The sequence below is a fragment of the Silurus meridionalis genome, chromosome 27 (assembly GCF_014805685.1).
Source record: "Silurus meridionalis isolate SWU-2019-XX chromosome 27, ASM1480568v1, whole genome shotgun sequence".
Classification (NCBI taxonomy): Eukaryota; Metazoa; Chordata; class Actinopteri; order Siluriformes; family Siluridae; genus Silurus; species Silurus meridionalis.
In genome coordinates this window covers 6,883,401-6,899,856 of record NC_060910.1, presented here as the reverse complement: position 1 = coordinate 6,899,856, position 16,456 = coordinate 6,883,401, and the positions used below count along the sequence as shown (strand labels likewise).

The following is a 16,456-nucleotide window of genomic DNA, read 5'->3' as shown; positions in this document are numbered from 1 at the left end:
TATGACCAGAGTATAAGGGAGATGGAGAGGAAGCAGGAAGAGGCCTTTCAAAACCATTGAGCAAAAATCAATTTACACCATGACATATCCATATCCTTGAGAACACCACACACGCAGCGCTATAAAATACCGCTCGCGACTCTATAAAGCACAGAGCCTCGAATGGAACTTTATTTATTAGCGTCATTCAAAAGGCTACAAGGTGACATCAGGCTTTCCAGCAGTTACACCTGGGCTCTCTGAATCAGCTCCATATAACTGCTATGCCTTATATAGGTATTCCTCATATAGAGTCCTTAAAGTCTAAAGTAAATGTCCACAAAATCTTTTATCACAACTAAGCTACACTTGTCTTTTTTTTTTAATAAAATGCTATTTTTAAAATTCCCATTCAACATTTAGTTCCTGTTTGCTGTTCTAAAAAGATTTCACTTTTCAGGGAAGATGTTCCACTAGCAGTCCAAGTCACCCCAAAGGTGTTCAATAGGGTTGTGGTCAGATTTCTAAAGCCACTCAAGATCTTTTACTTTAAACCCATGTAAACCATATCTTCAAGGATGCTTCATGCATCTTTATGTTGGAACAGATTTGGGTCTACTCATTTAAATGAAAGGAAACATTAATGCTGCCACTTCCAACACAATGGTGTGCCTCCAACTTTGTGGTAACAGTTTGGGGAAGAACAACATATAGTTAGAAAAGTCAGATATCCTAATCCTTTTGTCCATATATTGTACATGTCTTTGTAATGAAGGACTAACACCTGATTTTATTCATCAAAATTCATAGAAACAGAAATTATTTAAACTCCGTGATGTATGAGCAAGGAATACTGTTAAACCAAACATCCAGTGATTCAAACACAGCTGATAAATCAACTCAAAAGCTCTGCTAATAGTTTACTAATTTACATTTAACCTGCATATAACAATTTACACCCTTATACATGAAACTCACCCTAATTTATGTACGGTAGATGCTACAAAAGTAAATCGCCTAAAAAAAAAAAAAAAAAAAAAAAAAAAAAAATCTATCTGTAGGATACAAATCAGATACTAGAAGAAAAGTAAATAGTAAAAAGGAAAAAAAATTTTTTTCAGTAAATTTATGGCTGCTGACAAAATGTCTATCGCATCCTCAAAGAAATTGACTAAAAGCTTTCCACAAAATAAAATGAAAAAATAAAATCACCGGTTAAAATAGACACTAGAATTTTCTAGAAAATTCATTGAAACTTGCCATAATGTGTATAAAGACAGAATAAAATATTAAAAAGTATATTTTACAGGTTTTAAACGCGAGAAAAAAAATCAGGTAAAATTCAAATTATTTTTTAATAGAGGCTGATATCTAAATTATCTTTATTTTTAAAAACTTGATCAGTCAATTTTGACCCTGGTAATCAGTCAAGCATATGAGAATAAAAATAAGGAAGTGATGGGGGAAACACGCCAAAATGACATTCCAGATGAAAATTAGGTCTTTATGCCAAAAAAGCAAAAGGCCAAAAAAATCCATGTTTTTTTAAGTGCTTTATAAAATTAAAAAGTCTGTGGTGCACTCATCCAAAACACCATGTTTTCCAGCCCAAAGCAGCTGCACTCTGCATCTCGTATGCAAATGCATACAAAAACGAAGTTGAACGTTTATCCATCAGATCTAACAAAATCCAACTTTAAATAAAAGCCACTGACTTTTACACAAAACTTTTCTGAATGCTGTACTTGTGACTGCTCCTCATACTCTTTTAGATCCACAGAGCACTCTGGAACATAGTGTTTCTTTTCAACAGTGCTTCAGATGGAAAAAAAATCAGTGCTGATACACCCACTTCTTATACGTTGGTGTACGTGTTTCTGGTTTTAGCGAACATCAGTGGATTCAGCCTACGGTTTCATTTTGAAGAAACGAAGATGGAGGAGGAAAAAGCTTGGGCATGGATGATATCCACACACAATACACACAAGCAGGCTTTGTGGTGTGAGACCTTTATAACATAGTTAAACTTGCATTCAGTGGTGAAGCAGTGAATTTTATTTGGGTGTCAGTTAAATTAGATTTATAGACCATTTAATTTTTGGACCAGGAATGGGTAAAAGGAGCATCTAGGTGCAAAGAACACCACAAGGTTGGCACTGGACAGAAAAAAAATCCTTTTCTGCAGGCTCACACTTCTTGAAGCCTAGGAGGTTACCAGACAAATTCATAAAGCTTGGCAGAAATGGTGGATTTCAACCATGAAGGTCACCATAGAAACATTTGGCCTCCAACTCACACAGTAGGGGGACTATGGAATTTTGAAGTACCTAACTGCCTTAAGAAAAGCAAAAAAGCAATTGGTTTTTGGGACTCTAGAGGCATGCCACCCAATGTGCTGTAATGGACTACAAAACAACTAGCAAATGTATCAGTGGAAACTAAGTTCTTGTGGACCATGCAAAGGCAACAAGCAGGATTGTGTTAAAATTTATTTAAAAAAGGAAAAACCTAAAACTGGTGAGGGCAGTCTGAGCAGGTTTTCTTGCTTTTCCAAGAATAACCACAACTGTTAATGTGTTGTTCACTAGAAAGGATGTCCACACTTTTCCGGATCTGAACTACAAACTCCCTTAGTCTCCCTGTGTAGTAGTTTCAGGGTAGTAATGTGTTTGCCACAAGGCAGTTGGTTGGCTAGTTGGTGGGGAATTTGAGAAGGAGAAGAAGCATGTGAATAGCTAACCAAAAAAGTAGTAGTATTAATGATAGAAAATTATGGAACTTTTAGTTAATGAATGTTTTGGTACCCCATAGCTATATATCTAGAACACAGAATTCAGAGCTAAGGTAATTCCATCATCAATGCTTAAAGTTTCATAAAGTGCAGAAACACTTCAGAAACACAAATCAAAGCGAAACAACACGGCACAATTTCCTATGCACAACATGAACAAAAGTCGGCAGGTGGCCTGTTTCGTGGGTTCCATGTTATAATAAATGTTCTTGGATGGTGCTCAATCGTAGGCTTATCTCACATTGTTTTGTGAAGAATTGAGCCTGTCGCCAAGTTTAGAGATAATTGGCTTGGATTGGCTCTGCATATCCCAAGAGGAAATGAGATACAAATTGGTATGCACCATTCTGAAAAGACAGGATATTTGATGTTGCCTTATGCTTTTCGTCCTTTCTCAAACATGGTCGCAAAATGTAAAATCAAATTGAGCACACACACACGGTTTTGGTATGCAAAAGAAAAATCCTTAAATAATATTTTATATATATATATATATATATATATATATATATATATATATATATATATATATATATATATATATATATATATATATATATATATATATATATATATATATATATTTTTTTTTTTCTAAAACAAACTAACAAAACGTTAAAAAGTGCATTCTAATAAAAGTCAGCAAATCAAAACATAAAAAATACAAAATTTCATAAAAAATTGAGATCATGAGTCATGCACAAACTTGCAGAATGAGCAATCATAATGGCAGCATACACAACAATATTATTTTTTAACTCCATTGTCATTATAACCTCTGATCAGTTATATCACAGCAGCATTTTCTGTCTTTGTGTAGCACCTCTATGGAACATCACACATGGGAAACGAATGGGGAAAAAAAAAAAAAAAAAGGACGAAAATTTTCACCAAAACTATATATAAATTTTTTTAAATCGCCATCAAGACTATATCTTGTCCCCTGGTTGCAAAAATCCTTTAGGAAAAGATGTGACATGGTCTTAGTCGTAGAACAGTTTAAAAAAAAAAAAAGAACAGTACATTGATACCATGTTGTTTCCCGAGGTGCACTTTGAGCCAATAAACAGTAACAAGCATGCACTGGGGTAAACAGTTGGCACCTATTACACGAAAATTCCCTCAAGGGTCTCATTACACACACCACAGCAATCCCTAGGCAACCGTTGCTTGGGTGGCAATCTTGGCAGTGCATAGATAATGTAGGAGTTCAAAAGCTCAGCACGTGCTGATCAACCACCAGAGATTCCTGTTCACATGATGGTGCAGTGTACTGAACTTTGGAGATGAGAATCATGTACATTTGTACATGCACAAAAGTACCATGCAGTCAGACTGCATGGCAACCTGAAGTACTACTGTATAAAGACATGACAGCTACCAAGGGGATGTGTTTCTACTTTGCCAGTCAAAAGCCCAAGTAGAATGATTTTCAGTGGAATGCGAACTCCCAAGTCCCAAACATTCATCAGAAGTTTCACAGAAATACACATTTTAAAACCCTTTGGATTAGATTTAAATCGATTTTAAGGTACAAGACAAACATTTAACAGGATACATATAACTATGTAAATAATAAATGCTAGTCAATGAAATACTCCATATTGCTGCTAAATACAATTTGAGTCAATGTTATACTGTATAAAGATAGCAAGCACAATGCTAATCCATGTAATATTGTATAATGCTGGTTAAAATGCTAGTCAATGTCATACTGTATAATACATATGAATATAATGCTAGTCAATGTAACACTGTAATGCTAGTAAACAATGCTTAACAACACATTGTATATGCTGGACAGCACAGGTACTTCTGGCTCACACTTTTTCTGTTTCACACTGAATAAAAACGTAATGCTTTACAATGCAAATGACTATCAGCAATAAGCAGAAGGTCAGACACACACATTAAAGCAACGGTGTAGACAGGCTGCTAATACTCGACAAGTCTTAGTTCCGGGGCAGCATAATTGTAGTGCCCTTTAAAGAGTGGATGCGGATGTAGACATGCCTACACACTCATTTGACCAATGCTGAAGTGAAAGGAGCACAAACCTTGCCCTTCCCTCCACTTATATCCAGGAAATAAGGTAGTGATAAAAAAATATTCAGATTATAAGTGATTCAATTGTGGCTAGACATATTGGAATAGCTTAATAAATCATAGATTTTTGAGGATGTTTAAATTGGATGGTTGTGAAGAATAGTTTATGAGTTTGAAGAATAAACGGAAAAGAAGTGACCATTTGGCACTGAAAAATATGTGCGAGACAAATTTCTCACACACAATGCCACCATCTGGGTCTTTTAATGCTTTGTATCTGAATTCATGCAATAAGCACTGTTTAAACCATTAGGTTAGGTCAGGTCAAGTTTAGTTCTTCTCACCCATTTTCACACCTAGTAAAAAATTTAGAGTTGTAAATTTTTAACTTCAGCAGCATCAAAGAAGTTTACAAAGCTTTTTTTTGTTTTTAATCCAATTTTCTCTTTGTTTGTAACTCACCAGCATTGTTCTTAAATTTAGTTGATTCTATTGCCCCAATTTTAAAAAGATTAGCAACTAAATAAAAACCACAAGAACCCTGACCAGGTAGTTACTTAGGATGAAGGAGTTCCTTACACCATATTATTATAACATTATTCATTCATTAATTCATTGCACATTACATGTTAATGGCCAGTTTTTATGCTTTTACACTACAATAATACACATTGAGTTGGCACGACACCACAGAATGGAAAGCACAGCCATTACAAGCAAGCCTTAAACCACAGCAATTCACCAACAACAACCATTTTAACTAGAGGTCGACCGATAGTGGATTTTTACCAAATACCAATAGCTAGGTTGGACTGTACTTGCCAATAACCGATAATTCAACTGATCTTAAAAAACAGTTCTAAATCATGAATATGTGCTACATAAAATAAATGTGAATATATGAATTATATTAATAAATATTGAGGACAAGACATGCATTCAAACTAAATAAAAAAAAATAAGAATAAAGAGTTACATCCAAAACTAATACAAATAAATATGTAAATAAATAAAATAAATAAAATAAAAAGTGGCATCAGTGATTCGGCTCTAGAGACAGCTCTTGTACTGTATAACGTAACCTGGAAAAACTATCTTTATAGATTTTTGACAATAACCGATTCAATACCATTCCAGTAAGTAATTATCGGGTTTCGATTCATCTGCAAAACCAACACTGTTCATAAAGTCAACCTCTAATTTTAACTCTATCAATTTAGACTACCTTGTTAGTTCCTGCCAACATTTACATTATAACAGTGACAACCAGGTGTTCACTTACAAGTAGTGACTGATCGTTCATGAAAGATTTGTTCAATATGAACAAATCTTTAATGTGACTCAGAAGAACGAGTAATCTCAAAGATTAATTCTTTCATTTGCTTCTAGACACAGAAATGAGTAAATTACCTCTCAACTCTTCTAGTCCGAGTCATTCGTTCTTTTATCACATGAATCCAATAGATGCTACACAATGCAACATATCAGGTCTTTTTTGGTCCAAACCAAAACTAACCAGAACTAACAACACAGACCAGAAGATATAAAGGGTGAGCTACTTGATCATAAATTGTCCTTAGCTGCATGGTCATATTTTCATTACTGGAACTACAGTAATAAAAATAGAGTCTCAAACTACACTTGAGACTCTTTCCATGAAGGATACAGTACACACGACCTCTTTAAAACTTCAATCTGATTTACTTTGTTAAACAAAACATTTAACATAAATCGAAGTATACTTAGATGTAAATGTAAATTATACACCCTACAATTCTTTGTGGTACTAAAGCAACAATAACATTTTAGAAAGAGCGTTCATAAATCTATTATTAATTTAATGGCTGGTATTTCTGCTCGAGTCAAATTAATCTGCACTTTCTGAACAATCAGGTTCTCAACTGAGTCACGAGGTCGATTTGAATATTGCATTCATATTCATATCTGGCTGAATGAAATCATGCGCCCGCACCACTTCAATAGAGAAAAATTATATCATGATTACAAAAATTGCACATCCAATGGAATATCAACTTCCAAGCTGTAAACATGCCAAACTCAAAAACAAACAATGCTTTTAACATTTATATCACAAAGCTAAAATTAGTTGTGACATTAAAATTTACTAAATATAAATATTTTGGTCTTTTATGATGCAACCTGTTTAAGACAGCACAGCTACATGTCTAGCCTGGAGATATGTTGTGTGCTGCGCTCTTTTAGAAGTTTCCTCACAGAAAGCTGGCAAAACTTGCAAAATAATTGGCCCCTCACACAATAGAAACCAGACATGCATTTCCCTAGGACATGTAATTAATGATGTGTTTTTGTTTTTCAATAATTTAAAAATTATGCGACGAAAAAAAAAAAAAAAAACGCAATCTTTGAGAGAAACAAAAAGGAGCTCGGTATTTAGACGAAACAAAGCCAAAATGAATTGCAACATTGTAAGCAAAATAAATTTTTTTTTTTTTAAAGTTTAGAGCTGCACAATTCAACCTTTTTGCCGTGTTACTAGCCATTTACACTGACAGTATTATGTCAGATACAGCAAAATCTTAAAACATTCATTAGTCTAACAGTGTTCTATCAAATCCCTCTTAGGCATCTGTGCATACAATATACACCAGCGTTAATTACATTCTCATTACTGCTATAAATAAATTATTATTCATGTGAATAACATCATTTTAATCCTACCATGCACGTATTTACAAGGACATGGTGTATCTTCCAGATTACGTGACAGCAAATTATAAACACAAACATCAATATAAAGTACATTACGTTATGTGGCGAAATGCTGGAACTTGCTGGCATGCTGGGATGTGATTTGTATAATCTCCTGTCAGATTAGCATATTCAAGTGTCTTTATTTCATAACATGCTACGTAAAGTCACCTGTGTACAGGCTGGTAGCATTTGTGTTCTACTGGCAGCACGATAGGAATAGAACGCAGCTAACGAAACCTGCTTAGCAGATAGTGTGTAGGAGAAATAGATTCACCCACATTTCAGCTTGTGCATTGCAAATGTGTGTGTATTTATAATTTTTTTTCGGCTTTGCCTGTTCATTTAATTCGTTCTTTCGTATTTACATTAAACGAAATTATAAACACAACACTTTTGTTTTTGCCCTATTTTTCCATGAGCTGAACTTACAGATCTAAAAAATTTGTACACAAAAGGTCTATTTCTCTCAAATATTGTTTACAAATCTGTCTAAATCTGTGTTAGTGAGCACTTCTCCTTTGCCGAGATAATCCATCCACCTCACAGGTGTGGCATATCAAGATGCTGATTGGACAGCATGATTATTGCACAGGTGTGCTTTAGGCTGGCCACATTTAAAAAGGCCACTCTAAAATGTGCAGTTCTACTGTACTGGGGGGTCCAGATGGGTCCGAAAACCAGTCAGTATCTGGTGTGACCACAATTTTCCTTATATATGCATCATATATATAATAAGAGAATAATCATATCAGACGAAGAATAACAATCATAGACATAAATATTATATGATTATATAATTATTTTATGAAAAGTACATCAGCTTGTGCATCAACCTTGCAGTTTGCATTAACATACGGCTTCTTTGGGCTACAACCCACATTACACAATACAGAAAGGTACACCCAATTAGTAACTAGGACTATGTTCTATGGTCAAACTATTTTTACTGCATTTGTTAATAGCCTGGCTTTATGCTTCTTTAAACACACTGCCTAGCTTTTGTTTTAGAACAGCACAATCCTTTCCATGTAATATTTATGTATTTACTGCCTACTGGGCTTTAAAACACAACATAAGTTATTTGTTTATGGAAGGAAAAAAATATATAATATTCTGTCCAAATCTTTTAATCACTAGCAGGCAAAAGTGAGGTTTTCGTCTGCCACTGGTTCAGATATTTTGGCACAGACTATGTTTTTTTTTTTCTTCTTCTTCTTAAACACAAAGTCGAATGATGTACATGAAGCTCAAGTTTCATGAAAGAATATTTCTGTTTTACCTTTCCTAATATTGACCTAGTCAGCAGTACCCAGACCTACTGTAATGCAACAGATCACAATCATATTAAAACAACACTTAACCTTCTACAGAACATCAGTGTGTAAAAGCTAAACTGTTAATATACACACTTGTGCAACCAAACATGAACCAAAGTTAAACAATAAACCATCTTTCTTAAAATTAAGGTGTAGAGCAAGTGGAGTAAGCCTGACAACAACATGCCACATGAAGATAGACACTGTTGTTCACCAACACGGAGATTGAAAACAGAAAGAACAAAAATTGGATCAGGTCTGAACCATGACAACAATGATCCGGTTCACACGCTAACATTTTCCTTTTAACACTGGACTCAGGGGGTCTCGATGTGTGTATTTATAATGAGTGAATCGAGCAGTGCTTAGTTACTGCATCCATTCAAGTTTACAGCATCCAAAAGTAATCATGATAAACACACAAAGACATACATTAACAATATTAATTATTGGCATTAAGATTAATTGGATATTTATTTCATATTTATTACTGCACCAGGAAAGCAGTATATCCAGTGAATACACACTGTATGAGACACCAGTCCACTACAAGCCCAGCTGTTAAAATGTTAAACTTCTGATCAACAGGTTGTGAGTTTAAATAATAAATTATAAAATTTTACATAAATGTAACTTGTAACGTAAGATGTAAATGGCAATGCTACTGCACTCCACATTTAAAGTGGAAGAACACCTGAAGTGAACACCTTTGGAATGAATTGACCTCCTTGTCAGATATCATGTCTGACATTACTAATGCTCTCGAAGCTGAACACAGAAATCCCCACAGCCATGCTCCAGAATATACTGTAGTGGAAAGCTTCGAAAGACAAAAATGGAGTTTACATTTACAGTAAAGGTGGGACTAAATATGGAATGGGACACTAAAGAATGTGTGGTGTGAAGCTGTGAAGGTCGTTCACCAATATATTATATATTTATACAGTACCCCAACAGTGCCCCAAGCTCAGAATTTAACTATGGACCAGTCAGATGTGATGCAGCAATGCTACCTGCTGTGTCAACCCATAAACTAGTTTGTTCATTCAATTAGTATAATCATAAGTGTATTTGTATTAAAATAACATTTTCTGTCCACAATAAATAAATTATTTTCCTAATAAACTTTGTAAATGTTCTGGTAAAACATTTAAATTTAAACAAAAAGGAATCATAAATAGACTGAACTGCAACAAATCTCAATGATCAGATCAAACTAAAATCACACAAATACAGCACTGTAATTAACCGGTTCATTTAAGGTTTAACAAACTGCTTCGAAATAGAACTGGATCATAAAATCGACTCTCAACAGCAAGAAAATGAAAAGCGCCAACTGTTTGAAGTCATTTACTGACCTCTCATGGTGACTGACAGTAACTGCATATCAGTGAACCAAAAACCATGTTTATAGGTTTATGTATTTTGTAATATGAACAATTAGTAAGAAGGTTTACATAAAAATAATACTAATTATAAGCATTATATTTATGCTTTAACAGCTTATTGAAACTGGCTGGACTTTCAGAATGAGTATGAATGTAGCTGCACTAAACAATGAAACAGTTAAAAGAGGCTCGTTCTAAAAATCTTTCATTTTTATAGATAACTGAATAAAGAGACTGTTTAAAGTGATTGATGAACGTATTGAAATACAGTTGGACAAAAATGTGAATTTCTGAACATGGTGCAATGTTTAAAGTTTCAGTTTCCCCCTTAGATAGATAGATAGATAGATAGATAGATAGATAGATAGATAGACAGACAGATAGACAGATAGACAGATAGACAGATAGACAGATAGACAGATAGACAGATAGACAGACAGACTTTTGTCTAGATACACAAAATAGATTGCTGGGAAGAGCTACAGAACACAGATGATCAGGTTATGCTTTGTTCCTCATGTACATCGCTCCCAGTAATACATGATGTGTGTTTCACCATAAATATTCAGCTAAGAATGGACTGCCTCATTATTGTCAGATTTAACATGTGAATGCTAATATAAAAGCATGGGTATCTAACCTGGCCAGAGCAATAGTGCGCAGGAGGCGCTCTGTGGTTTCGGACAAATTCGAAGGCACCAGGATCTCTACAGGTTGGATCCTGAGAACTCTGGCCTCCAGTTCTGAGCGAGATGCGTTATCTTTAAAACAGTCAACCATCACGTCACCAATACTGGGCTGCACCACCTGAGACACAGAAACCAGACAACAACATAGACAGTCAAATTCATAGTCATAATCTACAAATACCCTATATAAACAAAAGAAAATAAAACCTGACTTTAGCCATATGTGGTTCTTCCCAGCTACTGCATAGGAGTGTCTTTGGATGCAGTAACATTCAAGTTTTTAAAAGATGCCCAGTTACTATTTTGTGTTTTAATCTTTCATGTCAAAAATTAAATGGAAAAAACATTTCCTTAAGCACTCTCTGAGCAATTCCATTTCCTTTTCACACACACCTCCCACGTTCTTGTGTAACTGACTGCTGCTAGTCAACCAATTTGCAGATACAAAGCTGCACTAAGCTGAAGCTGTAGTTCAGACTTGGGTCATTGTAATCATAGGTAGTAAAGTAAATACTCATTTTAATCATTTAAATTTACTGGTGAAATCTTGTGACTGATTGGTCAAATGAAAAAATTCCCAGGGGGGAATAAATAAATAAAAAAAATTAAAAATAGAAACCACTTACCACCAAGCCCACAGTAAGCTCCTTACTGTGTTTCTCCCAGCTCTCACTCACACACATGAGGTAGCTGCTGGCTGTGTCTGGCACTACATCTTCAGCTTGCTCCAAGTCCCCTAGCTTCAACAACGGGTTCACATCTGAAATACAGTGAAAACATTCATTACCACTAAACAGGAGAATTTTCAATTGGAGAAAAGTTTTTACTGAATAAATGAAGCATAAAAAAATTAACAGTAATAACTCTGGTAGTGCAGCACAAAAACAAAAACCATTTAATACTTCAACACCATTCAATTCTGTCTGGACTGTGGCTCATCAACCGACTTCAGCATAAAATAACACAATGGCCTGAAGCATACGACTGGGTCTGCCTTGTTACCACACCAAATTCTTTGGAACTGCTCTGGGATGAACTGGATCACAAGGTCCCAAAGAAATATCCAACTAGTAAAAACACCCAGCAGCATGGCATAGTATTTCAGCTAAATGTTTGCAGAAACTAAATGTCTGAATGCCATGAGTGTGTAAACTACAGGAGGATTTTTTCAATAAAAAAAAAAAGTCCAACATCTATAAATTTAGATATTTGTTTGGTTAAAGTACATTTTACTAACGTTAAATTAACTAGTTTGTTGCATATAAACAAAAGCAATATGCATGTGTTTCTCAAAACCCATAAAAGACTGTGTTTCCAAATATTTGGAAGGCACTGCATTTTTGGGTGTAAGTAAACTGAAAGGTTTGGAATAAAACGTAAATGTATACAAGCAAGAAACATGGCATCAAAAATGTAATATTAGCGAGTTTTTGATCCAAAGGAGAACATTTTATACACACCTTCCCCAACCAGTGTAGATTTGGTGTAAAGTGCGCTTAGCTGCCGGGTGAACAGAGAGCTCTTGTTGGCACTGGAGGCTTTGATTGCTGTTGTTTCTGTCTGTTTTACAACTCCGACCTACACCAACAATCATACATGTACACATATTACTAGTTTAGACTCTACATATCTTAGCAAAAAACTCATTCCCAACAATAAACCAGAGACAGAGAACAATAGTACTGACTTTGTAGCCCTGAGAAACGAGGCGGCGAACATGCACAAAAAGGCGATGAGCAGGGATGCTGGCGGTCATGAAGTTATGATCCAAATGGCAAAAGATGTTTAACTCCTTCGCTGCAATCTGCACATCAGCACAAGAGGATAGGGATTTAACTATTGGAAGCTATGGGTTTGGACACTGATGATATGGCTGTACAAGACAAAACAAGATTAATAAAGGTGTAACATAGTGGCTAATTATGAGTCAGTTATTAATAATAATAATAATAATAATAATAATAATAATAATAATGTGTGGACACAGTGCCTGTTAAACCACTGAAAGGAAATCATGTGGCCTCAGAACCTGCCTTTGCAGAGAAGGCAAGGGCTTTGTGCCTGTGATGTTCGGGCCATGTAATTACCCATCAAGCCTCTTGGCAATCACAAAAGAAGTCAAGAATTTAGTCTGGAGGCTCAGATTATCCCATAGAGTAACCGTACACCACCTTAACCTATCCAAAATTTGTAAATATCTAAAAATATTACAGATTTCTTACAATCTATTAGCAGAGGTCGACCGTTTGTAGTGGATTTTACCGATACCTATAGATAGAGTGGATCGGAGTCGCAGATAACTGATTTCAATCAACCAATAATTTTAAAAATAAAATAAATAAAAATTAAAAATAAATAAAAAGTCAAAGACAACACTCCATGAAAATCTTACTGAACTTTATTATAAAAATAAACAACTGTACTAAATCATAAAAATGTGACATTGTGTCAGTGTTGAGGCCGCTCTCGCAACGACAGCGGACTTTCTCAGCCTTCCAGCTACAGATGTTACCCGGAAAATCTATCAGTATGGAATTTTGCGGATAGTCAATAGTTCCAGCAATCAACTATCGGTGCCGATTAATAGGTCAAACTGTATCTATTACCATGCATAAATATGCCCAAGAAACATATACAAAGATGAGCACATACTATACTGTGGAATACATTTGTTTTTAAAATATACAATCTAGCCCATATCTTACCTCTGCATCTTCTCCAAAGAACCTGTACTTGTAACCACACTCCACACAAAGTATTGTGTCCTTGTGTTGCTCCTTAATCTCCATGTACTGCTGCTCAAGAGGAGTGTAGATGCTCTTGGTCCTCCTATTAGGTCCTGCCGGTTCTGGAGGAGTCCTCTTAGATGCAGAAACATCTCCAGTCTTGGTAAACGGACTGAAGTCAAGCACCTGGAGAGAACATCAGAAATAAACAGCAGAGAAATGAAGAAGAAAGTCTCATTTCCATGAAAACATTAGTACCGTTTCATCAGAAACACTTGTACAGTTTGATTTCATCTGATGCACACTGACAGGTTGGTTTTTAAACCATACCTGTTTGCTCTGAACCAGCTCTTCTTCAGCATCCTCCTCCACCTTGACATGTTCACTCATTGTGCTTTGTATTTGTCCTGTTCCTGAGCACTCCATCTTCTCACTCTGACATGCAGCTCTGCTCTCGTTGCCTGCATGGCAGCTAAAACCTCGAAGTTTCTCCAGTGTAGAACAGGAAAGACTTGCCTTAGAAGCAAAACCCTTTTCATCTACTGGAGGCAAACAGCAACAGCTACTCAGATCCACAAACAAACAATATTTATGAGCAAATATGTTTATATTCTTACCTTTAATGCTATTAGAGTTCGTCTTGCTTGGCGGCTTCTCCTCCTTCTCAAAGTCTTTTCCATCGTGAGAAACCTTTAGCCGTTTCTCCAAAGAGCCACTTCTATCAGGTAAGGACAGCCTTTTCTAAAGCACCAAGAAAGATTTAATTCAGTTTAATTAAACATTTACATTAACAGCATTTGTTGCCCTTATCTAAAGCAACTTATATTCATCCCATTTTACAACTGAGCAGTTGAGAGTTAAGGGTCTTGCTTAAGGGCCCAGCAGTGGCAGTTTGGTAGTGCTTGGAATTGAACTCACAACATTCCCATTAGAAGTCCAATGATTAAACCATTGAGTTGCCACTTGCCTTTTCTAAAATTATATACAGGCATTGGAGTATTTTCAAGGCTTCACAATTTCCAGTAAAACTTGCACATCACACTAAGCGAAAAAATTGTGCACGGACTTTAGTCGTGTTTTTATTTTTATTTTTACACAAGCTGCATAAATGTAAACTGCTTTGTGTATGAGTAAGGTGAATTAATATAAATCAATAAGCTCATGTGACTTGCAGCATGTTAATATTGTCTTTAGCTATAATAAACTTCATGCGACCACAAGCCTCTCACTTAAGCCCCAAGTTTGTCAAAGAATAGCCTTCATATCAATTTAGTTCTGTTAGAAATGACAAAAAAAATTATCAAGCACTAATTCTTTCAAACATCTGCACAAATGGTTTCATTCATACCATCATCAATAATGCTTTGATATACAAATCTGACATCAGTGACCCGATCCAGGTATGTTACTATTAAACTGCTGCTGAAATACACTAATAAAGTCAGGGAATTTCCATTTAAACTTTTGCACAGATTTTATCCAGCTAAGGCATGCAATCTGCTAGGATTGTACTCATACACAGTTGTTTTGGATTGAATTTTTAATGTTTATAAACTGCAACATGCTTTTAGATTTCTCTCTATTCTTTAAGGATGTTTAGCTTCATTTCTATAATATAGAAAAAGGCAAATATGATGAGCACTTTATTATTCATCTTTTATTGCTTGTCAAATCTCATATTCATCGTTGTAGATACTATACATTCGTCAAAATCCTATATTCATAGTTTTTGAAAAGGAAGTCAATATATCCGTGCTATTTCATCATCAAACAACTCAAAAGCCAAGACAATAAACCTGTGGTACAGCTTTAACTGACTTTGCTAATACTTAGATTGACTTTCGGTAATTTATTTATAATTGGCGCTTTGCTTCATTTAACTTTTTCAAACATGCTTAATTTTATTTTAGCACATTTGTCCTATATTTTTTCTTGTGTACTTGTGCTCTTGCTTTCCGTATGTATAATTTGATACTTTTGCAATAATAATAATAATAATAATAATAATAATAATAATAATAAACTGTTAAACATGCACCAATGTAATAATAATAATAATAAATAATAATAATAATGAACTGTTAAACATGCACCAATGTCGAATAAAGATTTTTTTTAAAAAGCTTAATAACAAGCTCCTAAGATCATAATTATGGGGTCCAACAATAAACGTGACAAGATATGCATGCTGAATTTGCATTCAGTCAATTGTAGGCATGAATTATACAAGATGCATTTGCTATACCAGATCAGTGTTTACATGCTAGGGCAAGCTGTGCATGGTTGCGTGAGTGCTTACTATGCTAAATGCATCTTAATTCTGAAATAGGGACAATATGCAGCGAAAGATTGCGCGTGCACGCGCTGTTTGCATGTGCAAGCTACAGTATGCTCAGCTAGAAATGGTTGCCAGTTCCACATACATAATTAGAGACTAAATGGGGCGCGCATGTTTAATATGCATGCTTACCTTGCCTCTTTTTTCCTGGCTAGGATCAGCACAGGTAATCCTTGGCTCATCGACTTCTACGCCTTTATTTCCTGCATTGTTGAAGAACCTGCTGATAGTCGTCTGTGTGCTGGACTTCACACAAACCTTACTTGCTGACAATCTTTTAAGATTAGAATGCATGATCAATAGCACCGGAGAAATAGTTTAAAAATCAGGTTACAGCGTTGCTCAACAAGCTAAAATCCTAATCAGCTCGACAGTATAACAAAAAGTCATCCTGGTGAGAGTCTCTAACACTCTTGTTGGCGCTTAAATGACGTTTTAGTTGCTCCACAC

The 16,456-nt window shown here is 35.2% G+C and overlaps 1 protein-coding gene across 2 annotated transcripts in view; it reads right to left on the bottom strand.

The window, feature by feature from the left end:
• Positions 1–16,456, bottom strand: part of msh3 (mutS homolog 3 (E. coli)) — a 61,357-nt gene extending 44,901 nt beyond the window's left edge. The window contains exons 1-8 of one of the 2 annotated variants that reach the window (XM_046842132.1): positions 16,139–16,456; positions 14,286–14,409; positions 13,999–14,210; positions 13,648–13,854; positions 12,630–12,746; positions 12,403–12,520; positions 11,569–11,702; positions 10,894–11,060 (exon numbers count right to left, since the gene is read on the bottom strand). In XM_046842132.1, the coding sequence (XP_046698088.1) occupies positions 10,894–11,060; positions 11,569–11,702; positions 12,403–12,520; positions 12,630–12,746; positions 13,648–13,854; positions 13,999–14,210; positions 14,286–14,409; positions 16,139–16,300 (1,241 nt within the window). In that variant the 5' untranslated portion in view covers positions 16,301–16,456. The remainder of the gene's footprint in view (positions 1–10,893; positions 11,061–11,568; positions 11,703–12,402; positions 12,521–12,629; positions 12,747–13,647; positions 13,855–13,998; positions 14,211–14,285; positions 14,410–16,138) is intronic. The other variant, XM_046842133.1, reaches the window with a different exon arrangement.